The following is a 17,311-nucleotide window of genomic DNA, read 5'->3' as shown; positions in this document are numbered from 1 at the left end:
TCTTTCTTTCTGCTCCCACCCTGTCTGTTTCTTTCTTTCTTTCTTTTTGGTACCATAGATTGAACCCAAGGGCACTGAACTACTGAGCCCCAGCCCTTTTAATTTTTTGAGACAGGGTTTCACTAGGTTGCTTACAGCCTTGCCAAATTGCTGAGGCTAGCTTCAAATCTGCAATCCTCCTGCCTCAGCCTCCCAAACTGCTGGGATTACAGGCATGTGCCACCATGCCCGGCCTTTTCCCTTGCATAAGTCTCTTTTCCTAACCCAAAGATTGTATTATGAAGATTTCAGATCGTTTCTGTTTCAAGATGTTTCCCTCTTGCAGACAGAATTTAACCAGAACAATTAATCAAAACATGTCCAAGTAAAGTTGAATTTGAAGTTAGTTAGGTCCCAAAACAAAGACTGAGACCTCTAAGGTCTCTAATTTTTAATGCACTCATTTTAGTAAAATCATTTAAATTATTAAACTTTCTGAAAATCATTATCTAAAAATACCTAAAAATCCAGGCTCTACAACATATATAGTGCAATTTGGGAGTCCAGACACAGATCGCATATGGACATCTTAATTTTTGCTTAAGGAAATCATGTGGACCAGAGTTGGATAAAAATAAAAAGGTAAGCTACCAAAGCAAAGAATAATAAACACACAACAAAAATTTTGTCTTCTATTTCCTTCAGAAATCCAAAATTTAAATGTGTACACTTCTGAGAAAAATCTGTGGGATACTTAGTCATCGCAGGAGTTAGGTATTCTTGATCTTCAACCTTGAGGTGGGTGGAATTGGAGAAAGATTATGCTCTGTGTTTTTTAAAATTCATTTAGCTGAAGAACTCTTTCTCCAAATAAATTCTTACATAGGAGTCCAATATGAAATTCAAGACAGGTGGCACCATACGGGAGGAAGAGACCTTTTGGCTCAAGAGAAAAACAGCAGTGATATAGGTGGGGAGAGATACACAACTTGCTACACAGCAACATGCATAGAGCTCTGCAGGTAGTTTCAAAATCATTGGCTGCAAATCTTTTAAAAAAATAAATATTTAAAAAAAAATAAATGTTTAATAAAAAAAAAACACATTACATCTAAAAGCTAATAAGAAATTACTCTGCTCTGAGAAATAGGTACCTAAGATGACTAAACACTCGCTAATTCAAAGTATACTAATTTAGAAGTTGTATTAATTCAGTCATGGACTAGGTTACAATTTATTTCGATATTTTACAGAGATAATGAAAGTAAAATAATATTTAGTATGAGATCAAATTTTTACAGCTGCTTCATATACTCCAAATGAGCTATGAAGACTATCTAACCTATACATGGATAAACAGATAAAATTAACATGTTAAAAGAATATTTTAAGCTATTAATTAATGCAACTTTTCTAAAGATCGTATAGGCACCAGGCAAGGTGGCATGCCTTTCATCCCAGAATCTTGGGAGGCTACAGTAGGAGGATCGTGAATTCATGGCCAGCTTTAGCAACTTAGTAAGGCTCTAAACAAGACTCTGTCTCAAAATAAAAATTAAAATTAAAAATTAAAAAGGGCTGGAATGTGGCTCAGTGGTTGAGTGTTTCTGGGCTCAATCTCTGGTATCAAAAAATAATAATAAGAAGAAGAAGAATTTAGGGGCTGGGGAGGTGGCTCAAGCGGTAGCGTGCTCGCCTGGCATGCGTGCGGCCCGGGTTCGATCCTCCAGCACCACATACAAACAAAGATGTTGTGTCCGCCAATAACTAAAAAATAAATAAATATTTTTTTTAAAAAAAAAGAAGAATTTAAAAAAATAAAGATTGGGGCTGGGGCTCAGTGGTACGGCGCTTGCCTAGCACATGTGAGACACTGGGTTCGATCCTCAGCACCATGTTAAAAAAAGTAAATAAAGGTACTGCGTCCATCCACAACTTATATATATTTTACATATATATATTTTACATATATATGCAAAAAAACCTGTACACTCAGAAAAATGAGAAATTATACCCCATCTGATTCAAATGTATAATATGTCAAGATCATTGTACTATCACGTGTAACTAATTAAAACAAATTAAAAAAAGAAAAATTAAATAAAGAAAGAAAGAAAATAAAGATTGGATAGGTAACTAGGTGCCAAACTAGACTTGGTTCTGATATGTGAATACAATGCTTGTAAAATAAGGAAATTCAGAAATACAATATTCCCTTCATTTTGCAGATGAAACATCTCCACAATTCTCTAAACCAATTTATTCCTCCATCAAATAAAATATTCTACCTTCAAGTTAATCCTACCTGTGTTCTAAATTTAATTTTCTCTTGCCTGTCAGAAAATTTGCTCCATCAACTGGCTCTCATTTCTCAATATCTTTGCCATGGTCAGATTTCTCCTATTTTAAAAAAGGGTCTTTTCCAATCTTCTACCTCATTTTTCTTTTTGTTTTCAATGCCATTGTGTTTTAATTGACAACTTGCCCCGGGACCTTGTACTTAATATAACCTTACTTAATATCTCCAACAGATTTCACACAGTCTCCTCTTTTTAAGGTCTTCACTTGGTGAAACTCCTCTCTCCTGGTTTTCCTACATTTTATTTTATTGATTAATTGCAGTACTGAGTGCTTTAACCTAGAAGTGCTTTATACCTGAGCCACATCTCCAGCCTTTTTTATTTTTTGATTTTGAGACAGGGTCTTGCCAAGTTGCTTAGGGCTCCACTAAGTTGTCGAGACTGGCCTCGAATTTGTGATCATCCTACCTCAGTCTCCCATCCTGTCACATGCCTGTGATGTGACATGCCAGGCGTGTGACACTACACCCTGCTCTTTCTTCTTTCCTTTTCTTTCTTTCTTTCTCTCTCTCTCTTTTTTAACAGGTGCTAGACAAATTATGAATAGTCACCATCCATGTGCTCAAGAAAGACATAAATAGTCAATTATAATGTATTTTAATATTTGCTACTTTGTAATAAGTAACTATGCAGACTAGAATATGGAAAAAAATTAGGTTTGCCTAGGGATTTTCATGGATGTGCCTGACACATAGGTAGGGCTCAACATATACTGAATGACTTAGTTTATTTTGTGTTTGTTGACAAATATCCTAGGCACCTTAAAAAACACTAAAGAACAAACAATTTTGGGTCAATAACTCTCTTCAATATGGATCAGACAAATAATAAAAACATCTAGCACATTCTACAAGTGCTGTATCTGTCCAGTTTGGTAGACTCTTACTGAGAGTAAGTCTACTCGGCCCTACATAATCTATCCCTCCCCTACTCTATCACCTCTTCTGCTACTTTCCCCTGATTCACTTCAGTGTAGCCTTATTTTATTCCTCATGTTTCTGTAAGCATACCAAACATGGTTCTGCTTCAGAACCTTTGCAACTGCTATTTCCCCTTCCTGGAGATCTTTCACCCAGATATCTGCAAGGCTCATTACTCCAATGTCACCTTATCAGAGAGGACTTCCCTAACTATCCTGGGTAAAATAGCAGTCTGTATCCTCAGTGTTTTGAACATTGTTGAGCATACAGTAGAAATATAACTGATATTTACTGTGTGAAGTAATTCTTTTTAGATTGAAATATTTAAAAATAGGAAATACTTCCAAATTAAACACTGAAAAAAATGAAGTCCAAATCATATTTATGTATTTTTTTAAATTTAAATCTTCATTCTGTTTTGTTTTCCTTAACTACATTAGAGCTCCTTGCCTCTCTCTTTGTTCAATCCTTACAGAGTAGTTTTAGTGAATTTTAAAATTACTCTCAACTCAAATTGTTTAAAATCTTAATTAAATATCTTCTATGGACAATACCATCTTTTCACAATTATCTTGTGAAAATAGGAAAGGAAAAATTAAACAAAACTCATGTATGTTCCTCCAAACTCTATTATCCCCAGTCTCCCAATTTTAATTGATGAAGGATACAAATAAGCATTGAAGTTAACAGATCCCAAGTTCCAACTACTCTCCTTTTCTTATTTCTCATTTTTAGAAATTAAGACAAAAACAGTTCTTTGTTAAAAAAAAAATAATTGAAACACATAGAAAAACAGTGAGTTTGCTTAGTATGAACAAAACCCTCAGTTCAATCCCTACCACCATAAAAGAAAGACAAAAAGAAAAAAGATAAGCAGTATATTATAATCAATCTTTTTTTTTTTAAGAGAGAGTGAGAGAGGAGAGAGAGAGAGAGAGAGAATTTTTAATATTTATTTATTTGTTTTGGTTCTCGGCGAACACAACATCTTTGTTGGTATGTGGTGCTGAGGATCGAACCCGGGTCGCACGCATGGCAGGCGAGCGCGCTACCGCTTGAGCCACATCCCCAGCCCTATAATCAATCTTAATAAACTCTTTACCAAGGAACATGTCTAGTATGCTCAGGAAGGTGTAGATTGGCAGATAAACTTGAACAAAAGAAAAGGATACTTTTGTGAACAAAGACAAGATTGGTTTGGCCTAGTTGGAGGGCAGTCACCGTGGCTGTTCTCTCATCCAGTAAAGCCACTTTCCCAGAAAGAGACCCATTACGTGTAAATCTATGGTCTTGCAATTGCAGTATATAATGTTCCAGGGGAAATTTCACCTCTGTAAGACAAAAAAGACATATAAATGTAATGACAGAGCTACTGTAGAGAATAATGGTGTACCACTGGGGTGTAAGAGGAAAATCAGGAAACAGGCCTTTTTTTAAAATATTTTTTTAGTTGTTGATGAAACTTTATTTTATTCATTTACTTATATGTTGTGCTGAGAATCAAACCCAGTGCCTTACATGTGTGAGGCAAGTGCTCTACCACTGAGCCACAACTCCAGCCCAGAAAACAGGACTTTTTAAGGGTGTTCTTCTTCTGATTTTTCCCCACAATGATGAATTTCTACAGGTAGCCATTTGATTGGGAGTACTACCAATTCCAATTGATTATTGGTATTGTTTATATTCTTCTTCTTCTTCTTCTTTTTTTTTTTTTTTTTTGGTACTGGGGATTAAGCCCAGGGACACTCTACCACTGAGCTGTATACCCAGCCCTTTATATTTTGAGGATCTCACCAAGTTGCCTAGGCTGCCCTCAAACTTTTGATCCTCCAGCCCAGGCAACTTAGTGCTACCTCACCCAAGGGTATTGTTTGTATTCTTAAAAACTAATGAACTAGGGGCTGGGATTGTAGCTCTGCAGTAGTGCACTTGCCTGGCATGTGTGAGGCACTGAGTTCGATTCTCAGCATCACATATAAGTAATAAAATAAAGGTCTATCAATAACTAAAAAAATGTTTTTAAAACTGGGCTGGGGTTGTGGCTCATTGGTAGAGCACTTGCATGCATGAGGCACTGGGTTCAATACCCAGCACCACATTAAAAAAAAACTAAACAAAATAAAGATATTGTATCCATCTACAACTAAAATTATTTTTAAAAAACTAATGAACTGCCAGGAATAGCCTGGCATGTACCTATTCAAGATAAGGGGCCTATCTCTATTCAATAGTAGTTCAAGTACAGCAATTACAAAGTACTTTATCACACAATCTAAGAAATACAAGGAAATATTTTTCATATATAATGTGGGGTAGTTGTTTTGTCATCTGCAGAAAGGATCTGAGAAATGTGAGTCACAGGAAAAGATAAATAAACTTACCTGTCATTCTTCCCTGAACCATTTTTGCAACTTGGTATTTAATATATGCTCCTACTAAGAGATAAATATCATGGGATGGTATAAGAAATATATTTTCCAATACAAGCAGACGTATCAGTGCTGCTGCCACTTTCTAAAAGAGGAAGGAAAAGAACAGTTTTCATAGGTAAAATCCTCAAGGCCATCTTCCTTGTTAAAAGCTCACTTCCTGGGGCTGGGGTTGTGACTCAGTGGTAGAGCACTTGCCTGGCACGTGGGAGGCACTGGGTTCGATCCTTAGCACCATATAAAAATAAATAAGATGAAGGTATTGTGTCCATCTACAACCCCCCCAATTTTTTTTTAAAAGTTCACTTCTTATATGTTTCTTTAAAGTTTTTAAATAAATATCTTTAAATGCTTTCAAAATCACAAGTATAATTTCATTAGCCTGAAAAGTGACCATGAATCTTACTATTGTAATGATGTTTTAAGTCACTCAGACTATTAAAAACTGAAAACACTTCTAAAAAAGAAATAGGCAAATAGGCAAGTTATGCCAAAGTAAAGAAAGGTAACACCTGTTGATATGCCGCAGAAGTTCTTATAGCCAACCTCCAGTTGACTGACATGCACATCACATCACTTTCTACTCCCTGTTGATCGACTGATTCTTGGGAAGACTTAACCCAACACCAGGTGGTTGGGCTGCTCTCTAGGATCTCTACCACTTGTATTTCTGCCTTATGAAATAAATGCTTACCAAAAGGCATTTGTTTTTCTCAAACTTATTTCTGCAGATATAACTGTAAATTTATATACATTAAAATAAAAAGCATGGATGTGAAAAGAAAGCTATTGTTTTTACAAAAAAAAATGAAATGTTTTGAAAAGAAGTTAAAGGCAAGTGGCTAATAAGTGCTATCAAATTAGATGTGGGTTAGAAAAGTGAAGAATTGGGGCAGAAATCCTTGAAAGTTATAGAAGTCTACACTCTGAGTGCATCACATGTCTAAATTTTCACTTGATCATAGAAGAAAATGAAACTAGAAACTGAGGTTTATGTAAGAAGAAGTATGTAGGTTTCTAAACAGTGAATTTATGGCTGACGAAAGGCTTTGGACCTATATCAAAGGATTGGTAAATAAAATGCTATCATATTTATAATTATAAATAGCTAATATATATTATTGAGAATGTTTTAAGAGAAAATGCCAGGCATATTTGAAATTATAATTGTAATACTCTAAAATGTTTGAGGAACACAAATTTTTTTTAAGTTTATTCTCTTCAAATGACTTTTCCAATTAAATGATAAACTACTGGGCCAAATCATACTCAGGTTACGTTTCTTATCAGGTTATCATAGATAAGCATAAGCAACTATATCTCCATAGGCAAGATTATCAGAAAAAAGTATATGGCACAAACTTTTTACCTTATAGAATTGTTCATAAATTCTAACTTTTACAATAGCAGCACCAGTCTTAATTCCAGACACCAAAATCACATCTCCTTGTTTCTCTTCATTTTCCATCTCAGCTATATAGTGTGGAGGAGAATATTCTGCTTCAGAGAATTTCAGAATCCTAAAGACATAACATAAAGTTTGCTTTCAGCAGAATCAAACAATACCGTCTTCCAAAAGTCTTAAGAGATTTTAAACACAGTCTCTTTAATGTCTATACAGTACAGAAAGTTTTAAAATTTCTGACTATAAAAAATATTTGTGACTATGGCTAAAATTGTTGTATAACTAAAATTTGGGTTGTCAGGGATCTATTCTTTGGTACTGAATATAAAATTTCATACCATTATCTTACTCTATTTCAGCACATGAAGATAGCTTGAACAACAAAACTGCCAGGAGATACACCTGACTCAAATCATTATATAGTCCTGAGCTCACAGAGGGAATCCTCTACAGTGGCTCAAATTAAGCCATAATAAAGGTACCTACGTATACTATACATCCTTTTGTCAAAGACATTTTCCCTAGTCAATTTATTTGTTTCAAAAAAAGTCCAGACAGTGGATTATCAAGATTCACACAAATAGTTACTGTTCAGTGTGCCACCCAATGGCAGATGTCTCCCTCAAAGTGAGATGATTTATGTTGGTTTCAAGTTTACCTAATTTTGCTAGACGGTTCCTCTCTTGCTGGGTCGTTATCCTGGGCAATGCTCCACTCAAACATCATCCCTGCCAAACTACTAAAAGTATTTCCTGTAGAGCAAGCCAAATGCAGACAAGATAGAATCACATATTCAAAAATGTTCAGGCATCTTGGACAAGAAAAGAAAACCTAACTAAAATGCTATTTTTATGCCTTCTAAATAACAAATAAAAGGATTAATGAATTGAAACACACATATCTGAGGAAGATCCCTACACAAACAATGTAAGTGCTGCTACTGTACAAGCTTTCTTATACAGCAAGAAAATAAACAGGACTCAGTTGATTAAGTTCCAGTTGACATTATGCTGCATTCTTTTTACAGAAAGGTTACCCTATATCTACCTACCTGATGGTTTACCAGCATCCTTAATTCTGATTTCAAATTTTTATAAGAACTAGATTGCAGAATATTTCATTTTTCAGATTTAAAAAAAATTACTCTTGCCAAGTGCAGTGGTGTACATCTGTAATCCCAGAGGCTGGGAGGCTGAGGCAGGAGGATTGCAAGTTCAAAGCCTGCTTCAGCAGTTTAGCAAGACCCTAAGCAACTCAGCAAGATCCTGTCTCAAAATTTATAAAAGTAAAAGAGGGCTGGAGATGTATCTCAGTGGTTAAGTGCCCCTGAGTTCAATTCTTAGTAATAAATAAAAATAAATAAAATTTTTAAAATACTCTTTACTAAATAGTTTAAAAAGAAAGTGGTAATAAAATTAGTTTTTTTTCAATGCTGGGGAGGAAACCCAGGGACTCATGCATAATAAGCAGGCCTTGGGCATGCTAAGCAAGCACTCTATCACTGAACTATATCTTTAACCCTAAATGTTTTTAATACCATATTACAGTATTAGTATAGTATATCTAAAGCAATATAAAATCAGTTTCAAGAAAGACTAACTTAAATATCAAACTTTTTCACAAATTTACATTTTAATCCTCCTGGCCTATAAGAAGTAGACTGATCAAAAAGTAGAGCTAACAGGGCTGGGGATGTTGTTCAGTGGAGCTGGTGTGAAGGTCCTGGTTTATGATCCCTGGCATTAAAAGATAAAAGAAAACACAATAGAAAAATTCAAAGTGTTCTTTTTTGGTACTGGGTATTGAACCCAGGGGCATTCAACCACTGAGTAACATCCCCAGTCTATTTTATTTTTTTAAGACCGTGTCTCGTTAAGTAGCCCAGGCTGGTCTTGAACTTGCAATCCTCCTGCCTCAGCTCCCAGTCACTAGGATTATAGGCATGTGCTACCACACCCACATCTATAGAGACCATCAACAGAAGCTCAGCAGCAGAATTTAGATATTTAAGAAAAGTTCAGAGATAATTAATAGGATGGTTTATGTGAGAATGTAGCTAATACATGAACATACTCAGAATCATTAATTCCTTATCTGCATGAGCTCTAAGTGGGAAAATAAGTCTTATTTCCAATCTACTTTTATCACTCAAGCTCCTGTCTCCATGAGCTAAACTTAAAATAATATTACTTTATTTTAGGTAATTTGGTTGAATCCTCTGAAGTTCTTTACCTTCAGCATCCAATGCCCTCACCATCAGTTCCAGAGGTGAATCATCTACATAGAGTTCCCGGGTCCGAGATACAATTTCAATGCTGTCTATCACATCAACCTTAACATCACAGCGTAGTTCATGATCAGTCACTTCAATGTATCAAAAGAAATGAGTATTTAATTCAGTAAGTCATTAATGTTTTAAATGTTTCCAATACTCGAAGCATATTCTAAAATTTATAAGAAAAGAAGACTGTAATGGACACTTTTACACACAGAAGAAAATGGCATAATGACAGGATCTAAGAATTTCTGTTGATAATTAAAGACATAAACCACTGATTTATAATGATGTTTTCATTCATGAAAAAATTAGAAAAATAGAGTTTTAAAATAGTGAGTAATAGCAGGGAATGGTGGCACATGCCTGTAATCCCAGCTACTTGGGAGGCTGAGATAGGAGGATCGCAAATTCAAAGCCAGCCTCATCAATTTAGTGAGGCACCTAAGCAACTTACCAAGACCCTGCCTCTAAATAAAATATAAAGAAGGGCTTGGGGGCTGGGGATGTGACTCAAGTGGTAGCTCGCTCGCCTGGCATGCGTGCGGCCCGGGTTAGATACTCAGCACCACATACAAACAAAGATGTTGGGTCCACTGAAAACTAAAAAATAAATATTAAAATTCTCTCTCTCTCTCTCTCTCTCTCTCTCTCTCTCTCTTAAAAAAAAAAAAAAAAAAAAAAGAAGGGCTTGGGATGTGGCTGGGTAGTTAAGTCCCCTTGGGTTCAATCCCCAGTACCAAAAAAAAAAAAAAAAAAAAGTAAGAAAATTAAATTATGCTTAAATCACACTATTAATTAGTTGTATACATTACTTTAAAGGCATAAAAACTTTATCCTTATCTTTTTAGGTGGTAATTTTTTATGAAGTAAAAATGTTAGTAGGCTTAAAATTTATTTATTTAGTAAAGTAGAATATTGACAACCATATATTAGTTCTAGCAATGTACCTCTCTTTTTTTTCTCTCATTTTTTTTTCTGGACCATGAGATTAAAAAGCCTGAGACCTACATTAGACCAATTAGGGTTCCAGTCATTATACTCATAATGAAACTCTGAAACACTAATTAAAAGAGTACAAAACAAAACAAGGATGAAATAAAAACTGTTTTTACTGCTATATTTGAACAATGCTCCCTCCAGATTGAAATTACCATGTATTTGAGAATTATCATGGTTGCCTCATTCTGCTGTTTTAACTATACATTTTTAGTTTCAGCCTCATTCACAAGAAACAAAAAACAAGATAACTATCACTAGACTATCCACAATTACTAATACATATCAGGGGCAAACTCTGTCCCTAGCATATGCCTGCTTTTTGAATTTTAAAATCAAAGGAAGGGCTGGGGTTGTGGTTCAGAGGTAGAGTGCTCACCTAGCATGTGTGAGGCACTGGGTTCGATCCTCAGCACCATATACAAATAAAATAAAGATATTGTGTCCACCTATAACAAAAAATAAATATTAAAAAAAATCAAAGGGAAATGTTAATCAGATAACATAGGCAAATGCCCCTCAAGAAAGGTTTATCAAAATAGGCTTATTTCAGGAAATGGTATAGTTCTTTCACAAGCAACATTAAAAACTGGATTAATCATCCTGAAATTACTTTTCTATATGGCTGAACAAATAAGTAAATATGCTGTAGGTAAGGAAGGTGAGGTTTCTCCCTTTCTCCCTGAGAAAGAAGTTGCAAATAAGCAAGAGGGAAAGGCTAGAATGAATTCTGTGGTACAGGATGAGATATGCAGATAGATAGGGAAATAAATGTAGATATGTGTGTATATAGAGGTTAGTACACATACATATATTTCCTAGTTCTGTCTGCTCAGAGGACCTAGGAGTGACATTTCAGTAGCAACAGGCACACTTATGTCCAGATCTTGGTTTCTAAATATAATTCTTTAACAAAATGAACCATAACTCTCTGAGGAAATGGTTACTCATGGAAAATAGAAGATGAATCTAATTCATCTTGTAGAGTTAAAAAGGAAATATTTAAAAATAAATAACAAAATAAAGATAGGGGCAAGTTCAAAGGACACAGGAGCTAAGCTGAAAGAGCTCTCAGTTGGAAAAAATAGAGTAACAAAATAACTTATGAAGCATTGCATGATAACCCCCCAAATAAAAATAAATATCCATGAATCATACTGATGTAAATAATAAATAAAGGAATAACAGAAATTATTCATGAGATGTAAGACATCTTTCTTTCAGAAAAACACTAGTTAAGAGCTGGAGCATATGCCTGTAATCCCAGCTACTCGTGAGGTGGAGGCAAGAGGATAGCAAGTTCCAAGCCAGACTCAGCAATTTAGATCCTATCTCAAAAATGAAATAAAATAAAAAGGGCTGGGGATGTAGCTCAGTAGTAAAGTGCTATTGGATTCAATCCTCATTACCCCCACCCTCAGCAAAAACAAAACAACAACAAAACAACCAGAAGAATACCAGTTAATAAATACAGAAAGAATAAGGGGAATAGAAAATTCCATCAAACACACAATAATAAAATTCATGGATAAATGCTAAAAATGAGAAGGTAAAACCCTAAGGAGAAACATAATATATCTAAGTATCTTCCCTAAAACTGTGGTAGTGAATATATGAAGGTGAAGCTTAGTTCTCCCTTCTTTTACTGTGGGCTGGATTTAGTGATCACTACTTTCTTTTTTGATATATGGTCTCACTAAGTTACCCATGCTGATCTGGAAATTGTGGGCTCAAGAGATCCTCCTGCTCATCTCTCAAGGAGTCGGCACTACAGGCATGTGCCATTATTCCCAGCTTAGTGATTATTTTTAATTAATAGAGTATGGGAAGGGGAAAATGGAAACTTTATAGTGGGGAAAACTAAGAGACACCACCTTAACTAGGAGATCAAAGTTCAGATCACCAGTGGTAACTCATGTTGATATCATATACTCCTTAATATAATGAAGCAAGAAGGGCTCTTCACATCTGGATATTTTCCCCAAAAAAATCCATAATCTAGACAAAACATCAGACAAACTAAAATGGAGAGATATTATATAAAACACCTGACCAACAGACCTTAAAGTGTCAAAAGTGACCAAGAAATTGTTACAGATCAGAGGAGATTGAGGAAACACGACAAGTTACCTGAGTAATGTAGTATCTTACATGGACTGCTAGAGTAAAAAGAGGTCACTAATGGAACATTAGTAAAAACTGGGTTAAGGTATATGAAAACTCTGTGTACTATCTTTTCATCTTTTCTCTAACTCTAAAATTATTTTAAAATAAAAATAATCTTCTACTTGATTAATGTTTAAATGAAAAACAAAACCTGAAATAAAAGAATTAAAAACCAAAACATGGAATCAATGGACAAGAGCCAAGAGAAGTTGAAATCTCACAGGGTCTGCTGGTAGATGCCATTAAGGAAGTGTACCAGGTATGGCAAAGGAAGGAAGGAAGGGCGGGAGGGAGGAAGGGCGAGCTTAGATAATACCTACACTAGATAATTAGGCACTAGATAATCTAGCAATAAATGGGAAATTAAATCCCTTTCTTCAGTGGAGAAATGTACATGGCAATGAGAGAACAAAAGCTGCCATGACCTTACATAAAAATATGAAAAGCCTTGTGCACATAATGCCTACTCATCTGACTATTTCAATTGCAGGAAGCTTTTTAATACAAGGCCATGGATCCTAAAGAAAAAAACAATTACTTTGGATGACTTACAAGTAAATTTTGAGTGATTAGGAAAATTTTCATTTAACTTACTTGCTTTTAAAGTGAAAAGTAAACAAATAACTTTATTAAATAATATAACAAACATATTACAGGTCCTGAAGTATACTTCAGGTCCATACTGGAGTTGGGTAATAAGAAAGAAAAACAACTGGGCTGGGGTTGTGGCTCAGTGGTAGAGTGCTTGCCTCACATGTATAAGGCACTGGGATGGATCCTCAGCATCATACAAAAATAAATAAATAAAGGTACTGTGTAAAAAAGAAAGAAAGAAAGAAAAATGCGATAGAAAAAAGGAGAACTGATCTAGGGAGATGAAAAAAGAAGACCACAAAAAAACAAGAGAATGAAACCAGAATTGAGAGAACCAAAGGAACACAGAACCATAAACAAAAAGAGGGAGCAGAAACTATAAACTTCTGTGTTTCCTAACCTCCATACTTCCAAATCAACTCCTTTTTTTGTTTGTTTGTTTGTTTGGTTGTTTTGGGTTTTGGTTTTATACTGGGGATTTAATTCAGGACACTTTACCACTGAGCCACATTCCTAGCCCTTTTTAATTTATTTATTTTTTAGTTTTCGTTGGACACAACATTTTTATTTTATTTTTGTGTTGCCGAGGATTGAACCCAGCGCCCTGCGCATGCCAGGCCACTTGAGCCACATCCCCAGCCCTCCTAGCCCTTTTTATTTTTTATTTTGAGACAAGTTCTCAATAAGTTGCTGAGGGTCTTACTAAATTGTTGAGGTTGGCTTCAAATTTGCAATCCTCCTGTCTCCAGGATTCCTGTCTCCTGCATTCCAGGATTACCACCAGCATGTGTCACCATGCCTAGGCCAACTCCTTGATTATACTCCACTGTTGCAACTAGTCAATCAGTAAATACTTACTGAACACTTACCAGGTGCTGTGCACAATGCAAAAAGTACTGATAATCCCATTCTGTTTTCCTATCCAAACTGATCAGTTGTCCAAATATTTTCAGCCTCTATGTGAACTTTTTCACCTAAAATTATGCCATCATCTCCAAACTCCTCTAGGTGCTCTGTACTCAAAGGCTAGATTTCCCACTATAAAAATGCATATTCAGCCAGTCAAAATAGTCTTTATTTTTTGTGTCTGTGTGAAAACCAAGATCTCTCCCTCACATTTGTAGCTCCACAACCCTTTTTATAAGCCATGTGTGTTCTCTGTATTATTATTAACTATTTTTTAGCATTTGCCTATAAGTTATTAAAGATTGATGCCTCTAGTTCTTAAAAAAATGCATATTCATATATTCATGAAATACTACTGGTAAGATACAGAAAAGTTGCCTCTAAGAAAACAAGGATTGAAGAAATATTTACATTTCACCCTTTAATCTTTTGTATTTTTTTCTTTTTAGTTGTAGATGGACACAATACCTTTATTTTGTTTAGTTTTATGTGGTGTTGGGGATTGAACCCAGGGCCTCACACAGGCTAGGCAAGTGTTCTATCACTGAGCCACAACCCCAGCCCTAATCTTCTATATATTTTGAATGTTCAAATCTAGGTAATACTTAGTCATAAAGAAAAAAAATCAAAAGAAATCTAGAAATCTAGCATTCTTACAACATGGAACATGCCCAACTCAGGTCTCTTACCTTTAATCATCATCTGTCATAGCCACTTGATTTCCTTACCAAACATTATCAAAAATCATCTGGAACAAAATTCTTTTATTTATTTAATTTTTTTTGGTATTGGGGATTTAACCCAGAGGCTCTTTATCACTGAGCTATATTCCCAGCCCTTTTTGTTTTTTATCTTGAGATAGGGCCTTGCTAAATTGCTGAGGTGGGCCTCAAATTAGCAATTCTCCTGCCTCAGCCTCCTGAGTCACTGGTATTACAAGCCTGGCTCATGAATAAGATTTGAGGTACCTAAACACCAATGGGATGCTTAATGTTTTTCCCTCATAGGTACCTTATAAAGAGCAGGTAACTCAATGAATATTTGTCAAAAGAATGAACAATTTTTCTTGGGCATGTTCTTCCCTTTGAAAATGAAGTCTTTCACCCTTTTCAGACTGCCCATTTCCCTTCAGATAGGAATGTCCCTGGTAGGTCATTGATACTGGCATTTATCATTATAAGCCTGCGTCATCTATATGAACAATTATATTAGTAGTACAATTAGGGGAGATGATTGTTGTTTGGTATGGGGAATGAACCCAGGGGTGCTCTACCACTAGGCTACATCCCCAGACCTTTTTATTATTTGTATTTTCAGAAAGGCTCTTGATAAATTGCTCAGACTGGCCTCGTTTGTAATCCTCGGGCCTTAGCCTTCAGAGCTGCTGGGATTACAGGTATGCACCAGGGAAAGGTTACTGAAATGTACTTAGTTTTGAAATATTTTCTATAAGTCAAATAAATTAAAATTGAAGCCATATTTGACATTTTTCCTAGTACTTGTGTGAATGAATCTTTTGTGTGTGTGTGTGGTGCTAGGGATCCAACCCAGGGCTGCTCTACCACATACCCAGTCTGAATCTTTTGATATCAGCATGAATTAATATAGTTTAAAAATAGCTACATGGGGCTGGGGATGTGGCTCAAGTGGTAAGGTGCTCACCTGGCATGCAGGGGGCACTGGGTTCGATCTTCAGCAGCACATAAAAATAAAGATCTTGTGCCCACCGAAAACTAAAAAAAATATATTAAAAAAAAAACATAGCTAAGTGACCATTCAATGCTGCTGCTTCTGATCACTATATCGTCCTCTATCCCTCTATCCTTTGTAGCTAGTTCATATAACATGGTCACAAAGACTCATCTTTGAGAATTTTCTTCATATTTTGTGGATTCTTAGGTACCTTTTTCGTTTTTTTTTAAACATATATTTTTTTTGTTTTAGGTGAACATACAATATCTATATCTCATTTTACACAGTGCTGAGGATCAAACCCAGTGCCCACACATGCTAGGCGAGCACTCTACAACTGAGCCACAACCCCAGCCCAGTACTTTTATTTTTCTTTTGCCATACTAGAGATTGAACTTGGGGAAACTCTGCCACTGAGTGATATTCCCAGCCAATTTTATTTACTAATTTTGAAAAGGGTCTCCCTAAATTGCCCAGGCTGACCTTGAACTTGTAATTCTTTTGGCTCAACCTCCTGAGTCATTGAAAATACAGGCATGTGCTACCATGTCCAGTTTAGACATTCATTTTTTTTTTATATATTTTAACATCTATGAAGTTGAGATTTTGTTTTGTTTCTGTTTTTTGTTTGTTTGTTTTGTTTTTTTGTGGTGCTGGGGATCAAAGCTAGGGCTTTGCACAGAATAGGCAGGCGCTCTACTGTTGAGCCACTCTTTTGGTTAAGATTCATCTTATAATTGATGTCATCTTACAATTTCTATTAGTCAGGCAGCAGTCATGACTTAATTATCATTGACAGCACATATGAGAATGTTAAAAGGACCAGCATCAATATTTGTAGAATTAGTATTGGTATTTAGAAGAAAATCTGGTGGACAGTAGCAGAGGACTCTTGCCTCTTAGAAACCAAAAAGTTAAGAGGAGGGATGGAAAGGTGGTGCTAGCAATTTGGAAACAAAAAGAGATTAGTTTTATCTAACTGCAAAGTGAATTTAAGAGTAGCTTTGAGGCTCTGTTGGGTGGTACAGGTCTGTAATCTCAGTAACTAGGAGGCTGAGGCAGGAGGATCACAAGTGAGGCCAGCCTGGGCAACACTGAGACCCTGTTCCAAAAAATAAAAACAAACAAACAAAAAAAAAAAAACGGAGCTGGGGGTGTTACCCAGTGGTAAATAAAGCACTCCTGAGTTCAATCCCCAGTACTTGAAAGAAAAAGAAAAAGAGCAGGTTTTAGAGGCATTTTTGTTTTTGTTTTAAAATTGATTCTTTTAAGAAATGCTGCATTATAGCCAGGGACAGTGGCCATACCTGTGACCCCTGCTACTTGGGAGGAGGAAGCAGGAGGTGCACAAGTGAGGCCAAACTGGCAATTTAAAGAGACCATATCTTGGGCTGGGGCTGGGGCTCAGTGGTAAAGCGCTTGCCCAGCACATGTGAGGCCCTGATTCAATCCTCATCACCTCATAAAGATAAATAAATAAAGACACCATATCTCAAAATAAAAGGGCTGGGGTATAGCTCAGTGATGAAATGCTTGTCTAACATTGTATGTACGCCCTGAGTTCAATCCCTATTACTGCAAAAAAT

General features: G+C 35.7%; 1 protein-coding gene across 1 annotated transcript in view; it reads right to left on the bottom strand.

Moving 5' to 3' along the window:
* The window catches only part of Nup210l (nucleoporin 210 like), a 119,178-nt gene that overhangs the window by 98,132 nt on the left and 3,735 nt on the right, over window positions 1-17,311 (bottom strand). The window contains exons 3-8 of the mRNA XM_026412995.2: window positions 9,326-9,457; window positions 7,752-7,845; window positions 7,058-7,208; window positions 5,641-5,773; window positions 4,432-4,590; window positions 499-567 (exon numbers count right to left, since the gene is read on the bottom strand). Coding sequence (XP_026268780.2) covers window positions 499-567; window positions 4,432-4,590; window positions 5,641-5,773; window positions 7,058-7,208; window positions 7,752-7,845; window positions 9,326-9,457 — 738 coding nt within the window. The remainder of the gene's footprint in view (window positions 1-498; window positions 568-4,431; window positions 4,591-5,640; window positions 5,774-7,057; window positions 7,209-7,751; window positions 7,846-9,325; window positions 9,458-17,311) is intronic.

Source organism: Urocitellus parryii, chromosome 11 (assembly GCF_045843805.1).
Source record: "Urocitellus parryii isolate mUroPar1 chromosome 11, mUroPar1.hap1, whole genome shotgun sequence".
Taxonomy (NCBI): domain Eukaryota; kingdom Metazoa; phylum Chordata; class Mammalia; order Rodentia; family Sciuridae; genus Urocitellus; species Urocitellus parryii.
The sequence above is the reverse complement of the archived record's forward strand: the minus strand, read 5'-3'. Positions and strand labels throughout refer to the sequence as shown.